Source organism: Ictalurus furcatus, chromosome 13 (genome assembly GCF_023375685.1).
Source record: "Ictalurus furcatus strain D&B chromosome 13, Billie_1.0, whole genome shotgun sequence".
NCBI classification, from domain to species: domain Eukaryota; kingdom Metazoa; phylum Chordata; class Actinopteri; order Siluriformes; family Ictaluridae; genus Ictalurus; species Ictalurus furcatus.
In genome coordinates, this window is record NC_071267.1 from 27,969,887 (window position 1) to 27,982,868 (window position 12,982).

Below are 12,982 nucleotides of genomic sequence, written 5' to 3' on the forward strand. Positions count from 1 at the left end.
TATATATATATATGCGTCAGTTTATATATATATATATATATATATATATATATATATATATAACAACTGACGCACACCTTTTAGATTTTTGATATTTAACCCTTCAATGTATGAACCAAAAAAACCTTCACGAATGCATAAAGGGGGTCAAAATTTTTATTTATTTTTTTTATTTATATCGCTATATAATCGGTTATCGGCAGGTCGGTACCGCCCGACTTAGTTATCGCTATCAGTAACATCCACTATCGCTCCACCTCTAGTTTAGGATCCATATAACAGTTTATTAGGAATAAGCTGTTTTTATTTAAGATTTCATAACTATGTGATTTTTTTCGAAGTTATTGTCGTGGGAATAAAGAAAAGTGCTGACTCGGACCGAGCTGCTGTTTAATAACTCTCTATCGTTAATAACACATCTGATATCCGCTGTGTCTGCCCCTCAGGTTGTGTTAGTGTGTGTGTGTAGAAGCGATGTTGGTGGCGAGGTTAGCGTGCCTGCGGGGTCTCCCCATGTCTGGCCTGAGGTCGACTCTGACCCTGAAGATCCCGGCCCTCAAACCTGCTACGCCTCTGATCAAATCTCAACAGGTAAACATGATCCTCACTGTCCGATCTACACGCCTCACACACACCCACACACACATCAGCTCACGTATAATTAAAGGTTCTTCACAAGGAACCCTTTCTGACAGGAAAACACTTCCTTGGAGAACTTTTAAAGGTTCCCCAAATGCACAACCGAAAGCCCTGTAAAGCTTTTAAGAGTGTGATGAATGAGTGATTAGAAATGTTAAAGGAAAAGAGGTTAAAGGTCTTCAGAAGTTTGAATGTTAATCACTTTTAGTTTGTGCAGAGAGACAGGTGGGAGGAGCCACTGTTCGAGATGATAATTTGTTGAGTAATAAAGGAGTTCCTCGCTTTAAAAAAAAAAAGTGGTCTACATAGAACCTTTAAGGGTTCCCGCTGCCTTCGTCCCAACACACGATGCTACCACCACCATGCTTCACAGTGAGAACGGTGTTCTCAGTGATGGATTTATTTAGCATGGTATTATACACTGATCAGCCATTAAAACCGCCTGCCTAATATCATGTAGGTCTCCTTGTGCCACCAAAGCAACTCTGACCCATCGAGGCCTGGACTCCACAAGACCTCTGAAGGTGTGTATCTGGGCCCAAGACGTTAGTAGCAGATCCTTTAAGTCCTGTAAGCTACGCAGCTCCATACGCAGCAAGCTAGCCTTCACTCCGCATGGACATCAGTGATCTACTTTTTTGGTAGGTACTAACCACTGCATACCGGGAACACCCCACAAGACCTGCCGTTTTGGAGATGCTCTGACTTAGTCTTCCCGCCATCACAATCCGGCTCTTGTCAAAGTCGCTCAGATCCTTATGCTTGCCCATGTTTCCTGCTTCCAACACACCGACTTTCAGAACTGACTGTTCACTTGCTGCGTAATAAATATATCCCCCCTGACAGGTCCTGTAATGAGAGAATAATGTTATGGCTGATCGGTGTACATCAACGTGTATGCTATTAAAACCACACAGACGGCGTTGTATCAGGAATAGCCACTAGATGGAGCTGTAGTATGTGTTCATCAGTGACTGCGTTTACATGGACAGCAGTAATCTAATTACTGACCTTATTCTGAATAAGACAATATTCTGATGAAGGTGTTTACATGAGATGCTTTTAGAATACTTTTTTCATGTTCAGGTTTTACGTGTTATAGAACATAGATCGATTAACAGCACACGTCATTACGTCACCGCGCCCCGACGTCCCTCCAGAATTTCAAGTATCGACATACGGTTGGTCTTCGTTATGGAACCGTATACAGTTTTGGGTGTGTTTAATGTTTTTTACGAGAGCTTCGAGTGCAGTTAATTATTTTCATGCTATATGCGCAAATAGACGACTGCTTGAAGCCGTGGGCTGCGTCCCAAACCGCGTACTTACCTACTATAGGCCTATATCAGGTAAGTACGTGGTTTGGGACGCAGCCGTGCTCTCTCGTTTGCCGTCAAACGGTTGAGCACTGCCGTATGTGTACGTGTCCTGTCGCAAAATGCGGTGAAAACTCAAGCGACGTTAATAGTGTGATTAAGGTGTGTACATGTCTGTAATGCACATCAATAATGCGACTAAAACAGGAATACTCCACAAGTCTTAATTCCATTTGTGTTTACTTCGAGTATGACCTTAATCAGATTAAGGTCCTCAATAATCTCTGTTTACATGCTAGTTTCTTAATCAGAGTATCGTCTTAATCAGGTTCATATCGGATTATTGTTCTAGATGTAAACGTACTGAGTGAATTAGCTAGGACAGGCGGCTCTACAGGATCTGCTATATCACCCTCCTGTGGTCATCCAACGCTATTACACCAGGCCGTATTAACACCTGGCAAACAAATTAGCCATTTAAATATTTTAAACCATTAATGTCTCAAAGATGCATCGAGAAAATAATAAAGAAAAGCGCTTTGTACCCAGGCCAAAATGTTCATCACGGTCTCGTCGGAGTAAAAGAACATTTTTCTATGTTTTCTCCATGTTTTTTTTTTTCCTTTCAGTAAAGTCTTTCTTCTCGCCACTCTTCCCTAATGTCCGGTCCTGTAAACAGCTCCTTCAGCATTCCTCTAGTCCTCTTAATCCCCTCTTTCACTGATGTTTGGTGGACGGTCTCCTCCAGGAAGAGTCGTGGACGTTCCATGCTCTTTACTCTCTTTAATAAAGGATCTAACGTCGCTCTGAGAGATGTTCGAAGTTGATATCTTTCCAGCGCTTTATCCCGGACTTGTTTTCATCGCTCGTTGTTCTCCGTGATGCCGTGTGTTTAGATATGTTCTCTAACACACTCTGGGTTCTTCCAGGAGAGGGTGTATTTATATTGAGGCACTTTAATGTGACGCTTTAATCACACTTCTGATGGGAACCGCTTACACCAGAACTTATTTAAGGAGTGAATATTTATGTACTCGTGGAATATCAGTAACGGGCAGTTTAACTCACACTGCTGCTGCTGCTGCTTCTGTTCTTCTGTGTGTGTCAGGGTTACGCCACCAGACCGAGGTTTGGTCTGCAGCGCAGTAAGACGGCCAGAGACCGGCTCCAGGAGGGAGCGTTCGAACCGGCTACAGACACGGCCTTTAAAGGTGATCACTCGCTTATCTATTTTATTATTTCAGTGTGAGAGGATAAAGTGTGTGAGCTGCTTCGGACCAAATTATACTCCTCTCTCTCTCTCTCTCTCTCGCTCTCTCTCGCTCTCTCTCTCTCTCTCTCTGTAGTTGATCAGATGGGGAGGATGATTCTGGCGGGCGGAGCCGCAGTTGGACTCGGAGCTCTGTGTTATTACGGTCTCGGCATGTCTAATGAGCTCGGTGCTCTAGAGAAGTCTGTGTGAGTCTCCACCTGTGTGTGTGTGTGTGTGTGTGGGAGGAATTTATTTATCAGAGTTATAGTTTAATGTAACTTGAAAGCGTTTTTAAACTCCTGTCTTTAATCTTTGTTACAAAGGTTCGATTGAATTTGATTTCAAAAGGTTAAGCCGTTGCTGAGATATGACCTCACTTCCTGTCTTCAGCAGCCCTGCCAGGTTGCAGAAGCTTGTTTGTTAAAGTTAGGGTGACCAGCCATCCCCCGTGCGCAGTGTGAGGAGTACGTTTCAGTCACAAAGAGGGGAGAAAAAAAACTGGTTTTGTTAAAATCTCAAACCGAAAAGTTAAAAATGGCAGAAAAGAACATGTTGAACTCGCCTTGAACCCGAGAGTAGGAGGACTCGTGTTTCTACAGCGGTACGATACGGAGATATTATGTAAATTCGCCCTGTCGGTGGAGCGAGGGAGGAGTACTCCAAAATTCCTGTGAAGGGAGAAGAGACTGGCCTCTCATCATCCTGCTGAATTTCATAAAGAGTACAGTCTTTTGTCTGAGCTCTTCTGTTAGTTATCTATACATAACACTCTCTCTCTCTCTCTCTCTCTCTCTCTCTCTCTCTCTCTCTCTCAGTATCTGGCCGCAGTATGTGAAGGACCGTATCCACTCCACCTACATGTACTTTGCGGGCAGTGTGGGCGTGACCGCTCTCTCCGCCGTGGCTGTCAGCAGGACTCCGGCTCTCCTGGGTCTCATGATGAGAGGATCCTGGCTGGTATGCAAAAGTATACACACCCTCCTGTATATTATAGTACTGTCTTTAACACATGCCTTAGAACACTGATGTACAATGCATGTGCGTGTGTCCCTGTCAGGCTATAGGAGCGACGTTCGCCGCGATGATCGGTGCCGGGATGCTGGTCAGGTCCATCTCCTACGAGCATAGTCCCATTCCTAAACACCTGGCCTGGATGCTGTATGCAGGTAATAACACCGTAATTACACTTCATAACTGCAAAACCATTAGGGTTCAGACGTCACTTGAGGTCACACTTCCTGTTTAATGTGGAGTAAAAGGGAAAAGGAAAACTTGTATTTACTGGAAGTTTAATGTCCAGCTGTGCAGTACATGGTTACACCACTGGGTGGCAGTGTACAGACATTGTTTATAGATTTGTAGACACACACCAAAAAAACCCCATAATATTAAGATTATTTCTGTAGCACTTTTCAGACATTTAAAGTGCTTTACAGTGTGATGTAAAGGGAAGAGAGAAATAAAGAAACCACGGACAGTCGAAAAATGTCAAATAAACAGGTGGGGGAAAAGAACAGAAGACAGACAAAAATATAATAACAGAGGGAGAGAGAGAGAAAAGCAAAACCCAGCGAAATAAAGGAACATAAAAAAGGACCATTACATTTGCTGTTAAAGCAGGTCGTATTTAATACGCTTAATATTAAAAACATTTAAAAATAGAAGTGACATTATTACTTATTACTGTGTAATTACTTATAAAACATAGCTACATATGAACCAGAGCACACATTATTAATCCATAAAAGGGATTTTATCTGTGTTCAAATAAATAGCTTATAAAATTTTATAGAAAGACAGACATTTACATTTAAAGTCATTTTTTAAATTTATTTACTTTTTATTTGTTTGTCCCCCCCCCCCCTTTTTATTTGTTTATTTGTCTGTCTGTTTGTTTTATAAAACCCGGAATAGAGAGCCATGAAATATTTTTTTAAAAAGGAAGATGTACTACTTTTCTGTACTAGCTCTAATGCAGCTGTGCTTGAGTTAAATAAACATTTCATGTAATTAAAAAAATGATGTTTACTACATAACTTTACGTAAGAAATTCATATATACAGTAGGAGTATAATGTTTTTGTGTGTGTATATATATAAAATAGTTGTTCATGTATAGTATTCAAATCTGTTTGATTTATACAAGCCATATATTACCTTATCTTTATTTAAAAGAATAATAGTAATTAGGGCTGCAACTAACCAATTAGTTATTTGATTAATCGGATGAGGGTGAACTTTCCGGTTAGTAAAAAACGAATGTGTTCCATTTGAGACGATATTACCCTTCTAAAATTCATACACTAGACCAGTGGTTCTCAACCTTTAGTGAGCTCTGGAGCCCTAGCATATTTCAGACAATCCAAAAGGACCCCCTCACTCCACACCAACTATAGGCTATATATTAAACAGTCATTTCTATACATGTTGCTTTATTTTATTAATATTTAACGTGAATAATATTAACATTAACATTGAATCAAAACATTTCATGATTGTATATTTTACATTTTATTGTTGGTGTGACATTTAATTTGCCTCTCTGAATGATCCTTTATTTATTTTATCCATCAGTGCAACACTTGAACTTCTCTACCACTCATAGGTTTTTGCAAATTATCATTTCATTTGTGAATAAATTTAAAATAAATCCATCAGTGAATGATCCTCAGCTCAGTTAATGTGTTATTTGTGAATAACCAAATTGATTAATTTTTAAAACATCTCATTTAAATGTTTTGATACATTTAACTATATATATATATATATGACATTTTTAAAACTTTCCTACGGACCCCCTGCAATTACACCACTGACCACTAGGGGTCCGCAGACCCCGGTTGAGAAACACTGCACTGGACGGTAGAGTAGGGCGCAGTGTAAGTGTACAGTACTTCATTTGGGACACAACTTCAGTATTTACTCTCCGAAGCATGTTTTTGGAGCAGAAGTAACCTAATGAGTAAATGTACCGGGCGCAGACGGACTAATCCATAATGAGATTCGTTGACAACGATTTTCATAATCGATTATTACTGATTTTATCGATTATTTGTTGCAGCTCTAATAATCATCAGATAATGTATAATCGTTAAATGGGAATAAATAATAATGGAATTATGGTGAGTCACTGTACTAAATGTGTGTAGGTGTAATGGGCGCTGTCGTGGCTCCCCTCACGCTGCTGGGCGGTCCCCTGATGATGCGTGCGGCATGGTACACAGCGGGCATCGTGGGCGGTCTCTCCACCGTGGCCATGTGTGCTCCCAGTGAGAAGTTTCTGAACATGGGCGGGCCTCTCGCCGCCGGCCTCGGAGTGGTCTTCGTCTCCTCACTGGGTTTGTGTTCCTTACGTTACTCCTTACATACACACACACACACACACACTGATTAAAAACATGTGTGTGTATGTGTCCGGGGTGTCCTTATGCCTGCGTCCCACACCACACACTACCGTTTATTCCCGACTCTACACAGCTTCCATACCACACACATTTCTCTGAATGTAGGAGATTACTGTACCTGTATGGTGGTAGTGTGTAATAGGATACCTTCTGAACATTTCCCATGATGTCGTTGTCCCAGGCTCGATGTTCCTGCCCCCCACCTCGGTGTTTGGAGCAGGTCTGTACTCGGTGGCCGTTTATGGAGGTCTGATCCTCTTCAGCATGTTCCTGCTGTACGACACACAGAAGGTGATCAAGCGAGCCGAGACGTACCCGCTGTACGCCGCGCAGAAATACGACCCCATCAACGCGTAAGTTCTCTCTCTCTCTCTCTCTCTCTCTCTCTCTCTCTCTCTCTCTCTCTCCATCACCTCTACACTTATCTAACAGACTTCTACATAAATTCAGGCCTCTGAAATTTTTAAAAAGATAAAAACAGCTCCGATGTGTGTGTGTGTGTGTGTAATCACACGTCCATCACAACCCGGACAGATTTGGACAAGCAAACATTTGATCCTCTTTGAAACAGGGCCTATTAATAAAGCTGATACTCTATCAAACTATACTATCTATACTATCAAATAACACATCAAATTGACATTTTGTAGTATTTGTCACATTTTAATAAAAAAAAAAAAAAAAAAACAGTCACATGGAAAAAGTAAGTACACCCCAACATTTATCACACCTCTAAATCCATATAATTAGAATCAGGAGTTGAAGATCAGGTTCCAGTGATTAGAACCTGGTTAGGGAGTGCAGGTGGAACCGGTCTTAGTTATACCCCTCTCATATCTAGTGTTTGGTGTTCCCTTTGCTATTGAGGTGTGTGGTGGTGTCATGCCAAGATGGCTCAATCAGAAGAAATGGAGGGTTATGGAAAGGCCGAGCCAAAGCCTGGATTTGAATCCCATTGAGATGTTGTGGTGGGATTTGAAATAGGCAGAACATGCAAGAAAACCCTCAAACATCTTGCAACTGAAAGAATATTGCATGGAAGAGTGGTGAGAAATTCCAGCAAGTCTGATGGACAGTTATACAAAACGCCTACAAGAAGTTATTTCTGCTAAAGGAGGCAATACTAGCTTCTCAGGCCAAGGGTGTACTTACTTTTTCCACAGAAGAATCACATCTAAAGATATTTCTGAGTGGCACCTAAGCAAAGAATAATAAATCCTGTGTGTGTGTGTTAATATTCACAGGTGTATGGGCATCTACACGGATACACTCAACATCTTCATTCGATTGGTCATGATTCTGGCCAATGGCGGTGGAGGAAAGAGGAAGTAAATCATCTTCTTCATCATCCTCCTCCTCATGAAGGGAGTGAGATTGGACTGTGAACTGTTTATAAGCGAAAGAGGGAGAAACCAAACCCATTACTGCTTTTGGGGTTTAGTTTAATTGATGTACTCTATCACAGGCACACAGGACAGAGTAATTATAGATATTATTTTCTATTATTTATTTAAAAAATATATAATGAAAAGACTGTAATAGTATCTGATCATATGTGACGTGTCTCTGTGTTCAGTCTGTGTGCGGTGGAGCTTCATTAGCACTGTGTTAAGGTCATAATGTTCTGATGTCTGCTCTGATGCTTTAAACTTTTTTGTTTTTTTTTCTCCAGTAAATACAACCTCTTAAACTCTTAAAAGTGAAAAGAGAGAAAATCACAGTTAAAGAGTTCATTCCAGATCCAGTTGCATTTGTTTCACTATGCAATAAATAAAATATCAAAATAATAATTACGACCATGAAACTGTCCGTCTCCATCCCCATCTTTATTCATACGCTGCGTCCGACTCGTAATTTCCAACCTCGTCTAGACTCCGGATTCCTGCTCGAACTCAGGACGGGCTCCTCAACTCCAAGTTCGGCAAGTGATGTCACATCAAAATGGCCACTCAGAGCATCCGCAGTTAACACAGCAGGACTTCCTACCTTTAAATGAGTTCCGCTGTGTATATACACACGTTTAGGTCAATCAGCATACAGACATGTTCACCTGTTAGATCTGTAACACTGACTCTTCACTGTTCTGAGGTAAACATGCATCACTCGTATCCAACAGCCGCTCGCGTGGAAAGACAAGCGTTGATATGGCAATGATCTTCCAAGGTCCTGCTTCAGAAGCCCTGCTCCTCCAGCAGTCATTCCATATTCATTAATAATAATAATATACAACCATCAGCCATAACATTAAAACCACCGGATTACTATCGTGTAGGTCCTCCTCTCCTTGTCCCACCAAAACAGCTCGGACCCGTCGAGGCCTGGACTCCACAAGACCTCTGAAGGTGTGCTGTGGTGTCTGGGACCAAGACGTCAGCAGCAGATCCTTTAAGTCCTGTAAGTTGTGAGGTCGGGACTCCGTGGATCGGACTTGTTTGTCCGGGACGTCCCACAGACGCTGGATCGGATCGAGATCTGGGGAATTCGGAGGTCGAGTCAACACCGTGAACTCTTTGTCGTGTTCCTCAAACCGTTCCTGAACAGTGTGTGCAGTGTGTCAGGGAGCGTTATCCTGCTGAAAGAGGACACTGACGTTAGGGTATACTGTGGCCATGAAGAGGTGTACTCGGTCTGCGACAGTGTTTAGGTAGGTGCTACGTGTCAAAGTAACATCCACATGAATGCAGGACCCGAGGTTTCCCAGCAGAACATTGCCCAGAGCATCACACTGCCTCCACCAGCTCGCCTTCTTCACATAGTGCATCCTGGTTCCATCTGTTCCCCAGGTAAGCGCCTCCACATGGTGTAAAAGAAAACGTGATTCATCAGACCAGACCACCTTCTTCCATTGCTCCATGATCCAGTTCTGATGCTCGCATGCTCATTGTAGGAGTTTCGGAGGTGTACAGGGTTCAGCATGGACGCTCTGACCGCTCTGCAGCTACGCAGCTCCATACACAGCAAGCTGTGATGCTCTGTGTGTTCTGGCTCCTTTCTATCAGAGCCACCATGAACATTTTCAGCATTTTGTGCATGAGCTGATGGGCGAATGACGCCCCGCCCACATTTATAACCTAATCTACTTATGGAAAAACAACATCACTGACACTTTATCAAAGCATTATGAGCTTACGCTGGGAAATAAGATAATGTACAGACATTATCCACTCCACAATCCCCCTTTCCCTCTGACTGCAATATATCTCTCAGAAATGGTTCTGTACATCACAGACACACTGTCTGCACTTACACTTTGTCTTTTTTTGCAGAAATATATTAAATGTAATACTGATTATTTTACCCAACAAGATCTTGGTGACATCTAAATATTTTTTAAATTATTGCAATCTGGCAACCTGGTCATTTCCTGTCCTGTTTGCTGCCCCTTCACTACAGCGAGCATGGGGCAGTGGGACTCGTGCCCCAGTGGGCCTTTATTAGCTAGCACTACGGTGCAATAATAACTGTATGGACGTAAAAGGGGCAGTGGGCACGCTGTACCATGATTACGCAACGTCAAGAAAGATGAGCAACTCAACGGAACAGCAGCTTATATCTCTATATAAAAAAGGGATTTTTTTCAGTTATTGGTCACTCAAAAGAGGTAAATGGTATTTTAGCAGAATTTGTAATGTATAAAGTTGTGAATGAGGACTTTATGAAGATGAATATTTGTTTGAAGGCTGATATGAATGCTGGAGCTCTGCATCACTGCCCCGATTATAATGAGTAATTACAGCATCGTTATACAGAGTGTTTTTACGGCTGTGTTTGTTAAACCGGCTCCTTATCCTCACCTGAACTTCCACATTGTGTAGCGTTAAACAGTGTTAACAGAACGTAAAGCACGTGAAACAGCCACGAGTCTGCCTCGGTGGAGACCGTCTGATTGGTCAGAGAAGCAGCTGAGAGGCCAAGGGGAACTGTGAAGGAGCTGGAGAGATCCACAGCTCAGACGGGAGATGATGTTCACAGGAACGTTATGGAAGAGTGGCGAGAACTTGGCCAGAACTTGGGTGGAGACAAATACAGAACAATCCTGGAAGAAAACCTCTTCTCTCCCTTCTCACTCGCTCTTGTTTGGGTGAAAGCTTTGCTGGTTTATGTTGAAGCTCTGCTATTTTGCTAGTTTATGAGGACTTTTTGCTAGTTTGTAGGAAAATGTTGGTAGTCTGCTTTGAAGTTTTGCTATTTTGTGTAAAAGTTTTTGCTAGTTTATGTCGAAGCTTTGCTAGTTTGTGTAAAAGTTTGGTAGGAAAGTTTTCCTAGTTTATGTCGAAGTTTTGCTAGTTTGTGTAAAAGTTTTGTAGGAATGTTTTGCTAATTTGCTTTGAAGATTTGCTAGTTTTGTAGGAATGTTTTGCTAGCTTGCAGAGAAGCTTTGCTAGTTTCCCTCCACTGTAGTGGGTTTTGCTCTATCAAAATTAATTCTCTCAAAACTTCTCTCAAAAATTCTTTACGTATGAAACCTGTACGTTAAATATGTTTAAACGTAATTAACTGATTTGATTAAAGCTATTTGATTAAAGTAATTTTTAGAGTCCATCTTCATAAAATCATTCCTACTTTACATAAAGGTCCAAAACTCTAAAAATATTACTGATAGTGTTGATAGTATGTTGTAGACGTGAGTTTACAACACACTATCAACAAGTTATAACTGCTTTATTACACAGTAATGACCACTTATGCACCAATATATCCACTAATAACACTATTTTCTGTGTAAGTCACTTTTCAATCCTGATGCACTTTCCGGCTCACCTCCTCTCTTCCTCGCCGCGAGCCCCTGTTCCTCCCGGTGACTCTGTGTATTTCAGGAAGTAAGGAGGGAACGTGATTGGCCGTTTTCTCACTTCGTGAGAGTGCGTCATTGTCCTGCGTCACACGTTCGTTATTTTTACACCTGTGAAACATCAAAGGAAAACACACACACACACACACACACAGGAGACTGACCTGAGATCCACAGTGCCGTCATATTCACAAGGAAATTTCACAAGGTGATTCATTCATGCAGAGCGAGCAAAAGTTTATGCACCTCGACATGTTTCTTCTTATAACCGTCATTAATATATCAATGTGCTCACACTGTACTTTCACTTAAATTTCATAATAAAATATTAGATTTATAATAATAATGAATGATCGAAGCACACAAATACTTTATTAATAAGAACAAGTTATGCATACTTATGAAAAGTAATCATTTATGTATTATATATGCAATGATCCAAGCAACAATAAATGACTACTACTAATAAAAGAAACATTAATAATAATAATAATAATAATAATAATAATAATAATAATACATATGTAGTTGTTGTTGGAATCAGACGGGCTGGTCTGAGTATTTCAGAAACTGCTGATCTCCTGGGGTTTTCACACACAGCAGCGTCTGGAGTTTACACAGAGTGGTGCGAAAAAACATCCTGTGAGCAGAGCGTCTGCAGGCTGAAACACCTTGCTGATGAGAGAGATCAGAGGAGAAGGATCAGACTGGTCTGAGCTGACAGGAAGTCCACAGTAACTAAAAAAACACTCTTTACAACCGTGCTGAGCAGAAAAGCATGTCTTCAAGCAATCAGGTGGATCTGAGGCAATCATGAGCACAGAATCACCCAGACTGGACAGTTTAGCAGAGTCTGTGCCCTCGATCGCCTCAGATTCCTGTTCTTGGCTGACAGGAGTGGAACCCGATGTGTTGTTCTGCTGTTGAAGCTCATCCACCTCGAGACTGGATGTTGTGCGTTCTGAGATGCTTTTCTGCTCACCACGGATGTAAAGAGTGATTATATGAGTTACTATAGACTTCCTGCTCGAACCCATCTGGCCATTTTCCTCTGACCTCTCTCCTCAACGAGGCGTTTCCACCCCAAAACTGGCACTTACTGTGGTTTATTAGGTGTTCCTAATAATAATTGGATGGCGTGTGTGTCTGTGTGTATATTTATATATATATTTATATACACACAGTGTGAAGAGCCCCAGAGTAGAAGGAAGAGACGTCAGCAGATTAGTGTGTGTGTGTGTATGTGTGTCACACTCCTCACTCTCGGCTGGCTCCAAGACATCTCCAGAATCTCTCCGTGTCTCTGTATGATCCTCACACACACACACACACACACACACACACGTGCGCGCCTCGGGATGAAGAGTGCACACACACATCGTCTGTGCGTCCTCGTCCTCCTCGTACTGAACACCGGTCCGGGTGAGTACACACTTACTTCATAAACTATTTGATAGTCTGAAATGGTAAAGGTTTGCGTGTTCGTGTGGAACTGAGAGTGCGACGTTAATCCGGTAATCGCACTGAGAAATCCCTCACCGTGTGGAATTATCAACTACAACGCTCACAAGGTCTCTCTC

The 12,982-nt window shown here is 41.8% G+C and overlaps 1 protein-coding gene across 2 annotated transcripts in view; it reads left to right on the forward strand.

Moving 5' to 3' along the window:
- Window positions 1–8,403, forward strand: part of ghitm (growth hormone inducible transmembrane protein) — an 8,889-nt gene extending 486 nt beyond the window's left edge. For both annotated transcript variants that reach the window (XM_053640447.1, XM_053640446.1), the window contains exons 2-9: window positions 447–591; window positions 3,064–3,166; window positions 3,302–3,413; window positions 4,023–4,164; window positions 4,265–4,373; window positions 6,356–6,544; window positions 6,792–6,963; window positions 7,855–8,403. In XM_053640447.1, coding sequence (XP_053496422.1) covers window positions 475–591; window positions 3,064–3,166; window positions 3,302–3,413; window positions 4,023–4,164; window positions 4,265–4,373; window positions 6,356–6,544; window positions 6,792–6,963; window positions 7,855–7,942 — 1,032 coding nt within the window. In that variant the 5' untranslated portion in view covers window positions 447–474 and the 3' untranslated portion in view covers window positions 7,943–8,403. The remainder of the gene's footprint in view (window positions 1–446; window positions 592–3,063; window positions 3,167–3,301; window positions 3,414–4,022; window positions 4,165–4,264; window positions 4,374–6,355; window positions 6,545–6,791; window positions 6,964–7,854) is intronic.
- The last annotated feature ends 4,579 nt before the right edge of the window (window positions 8,404–12,982 follow it).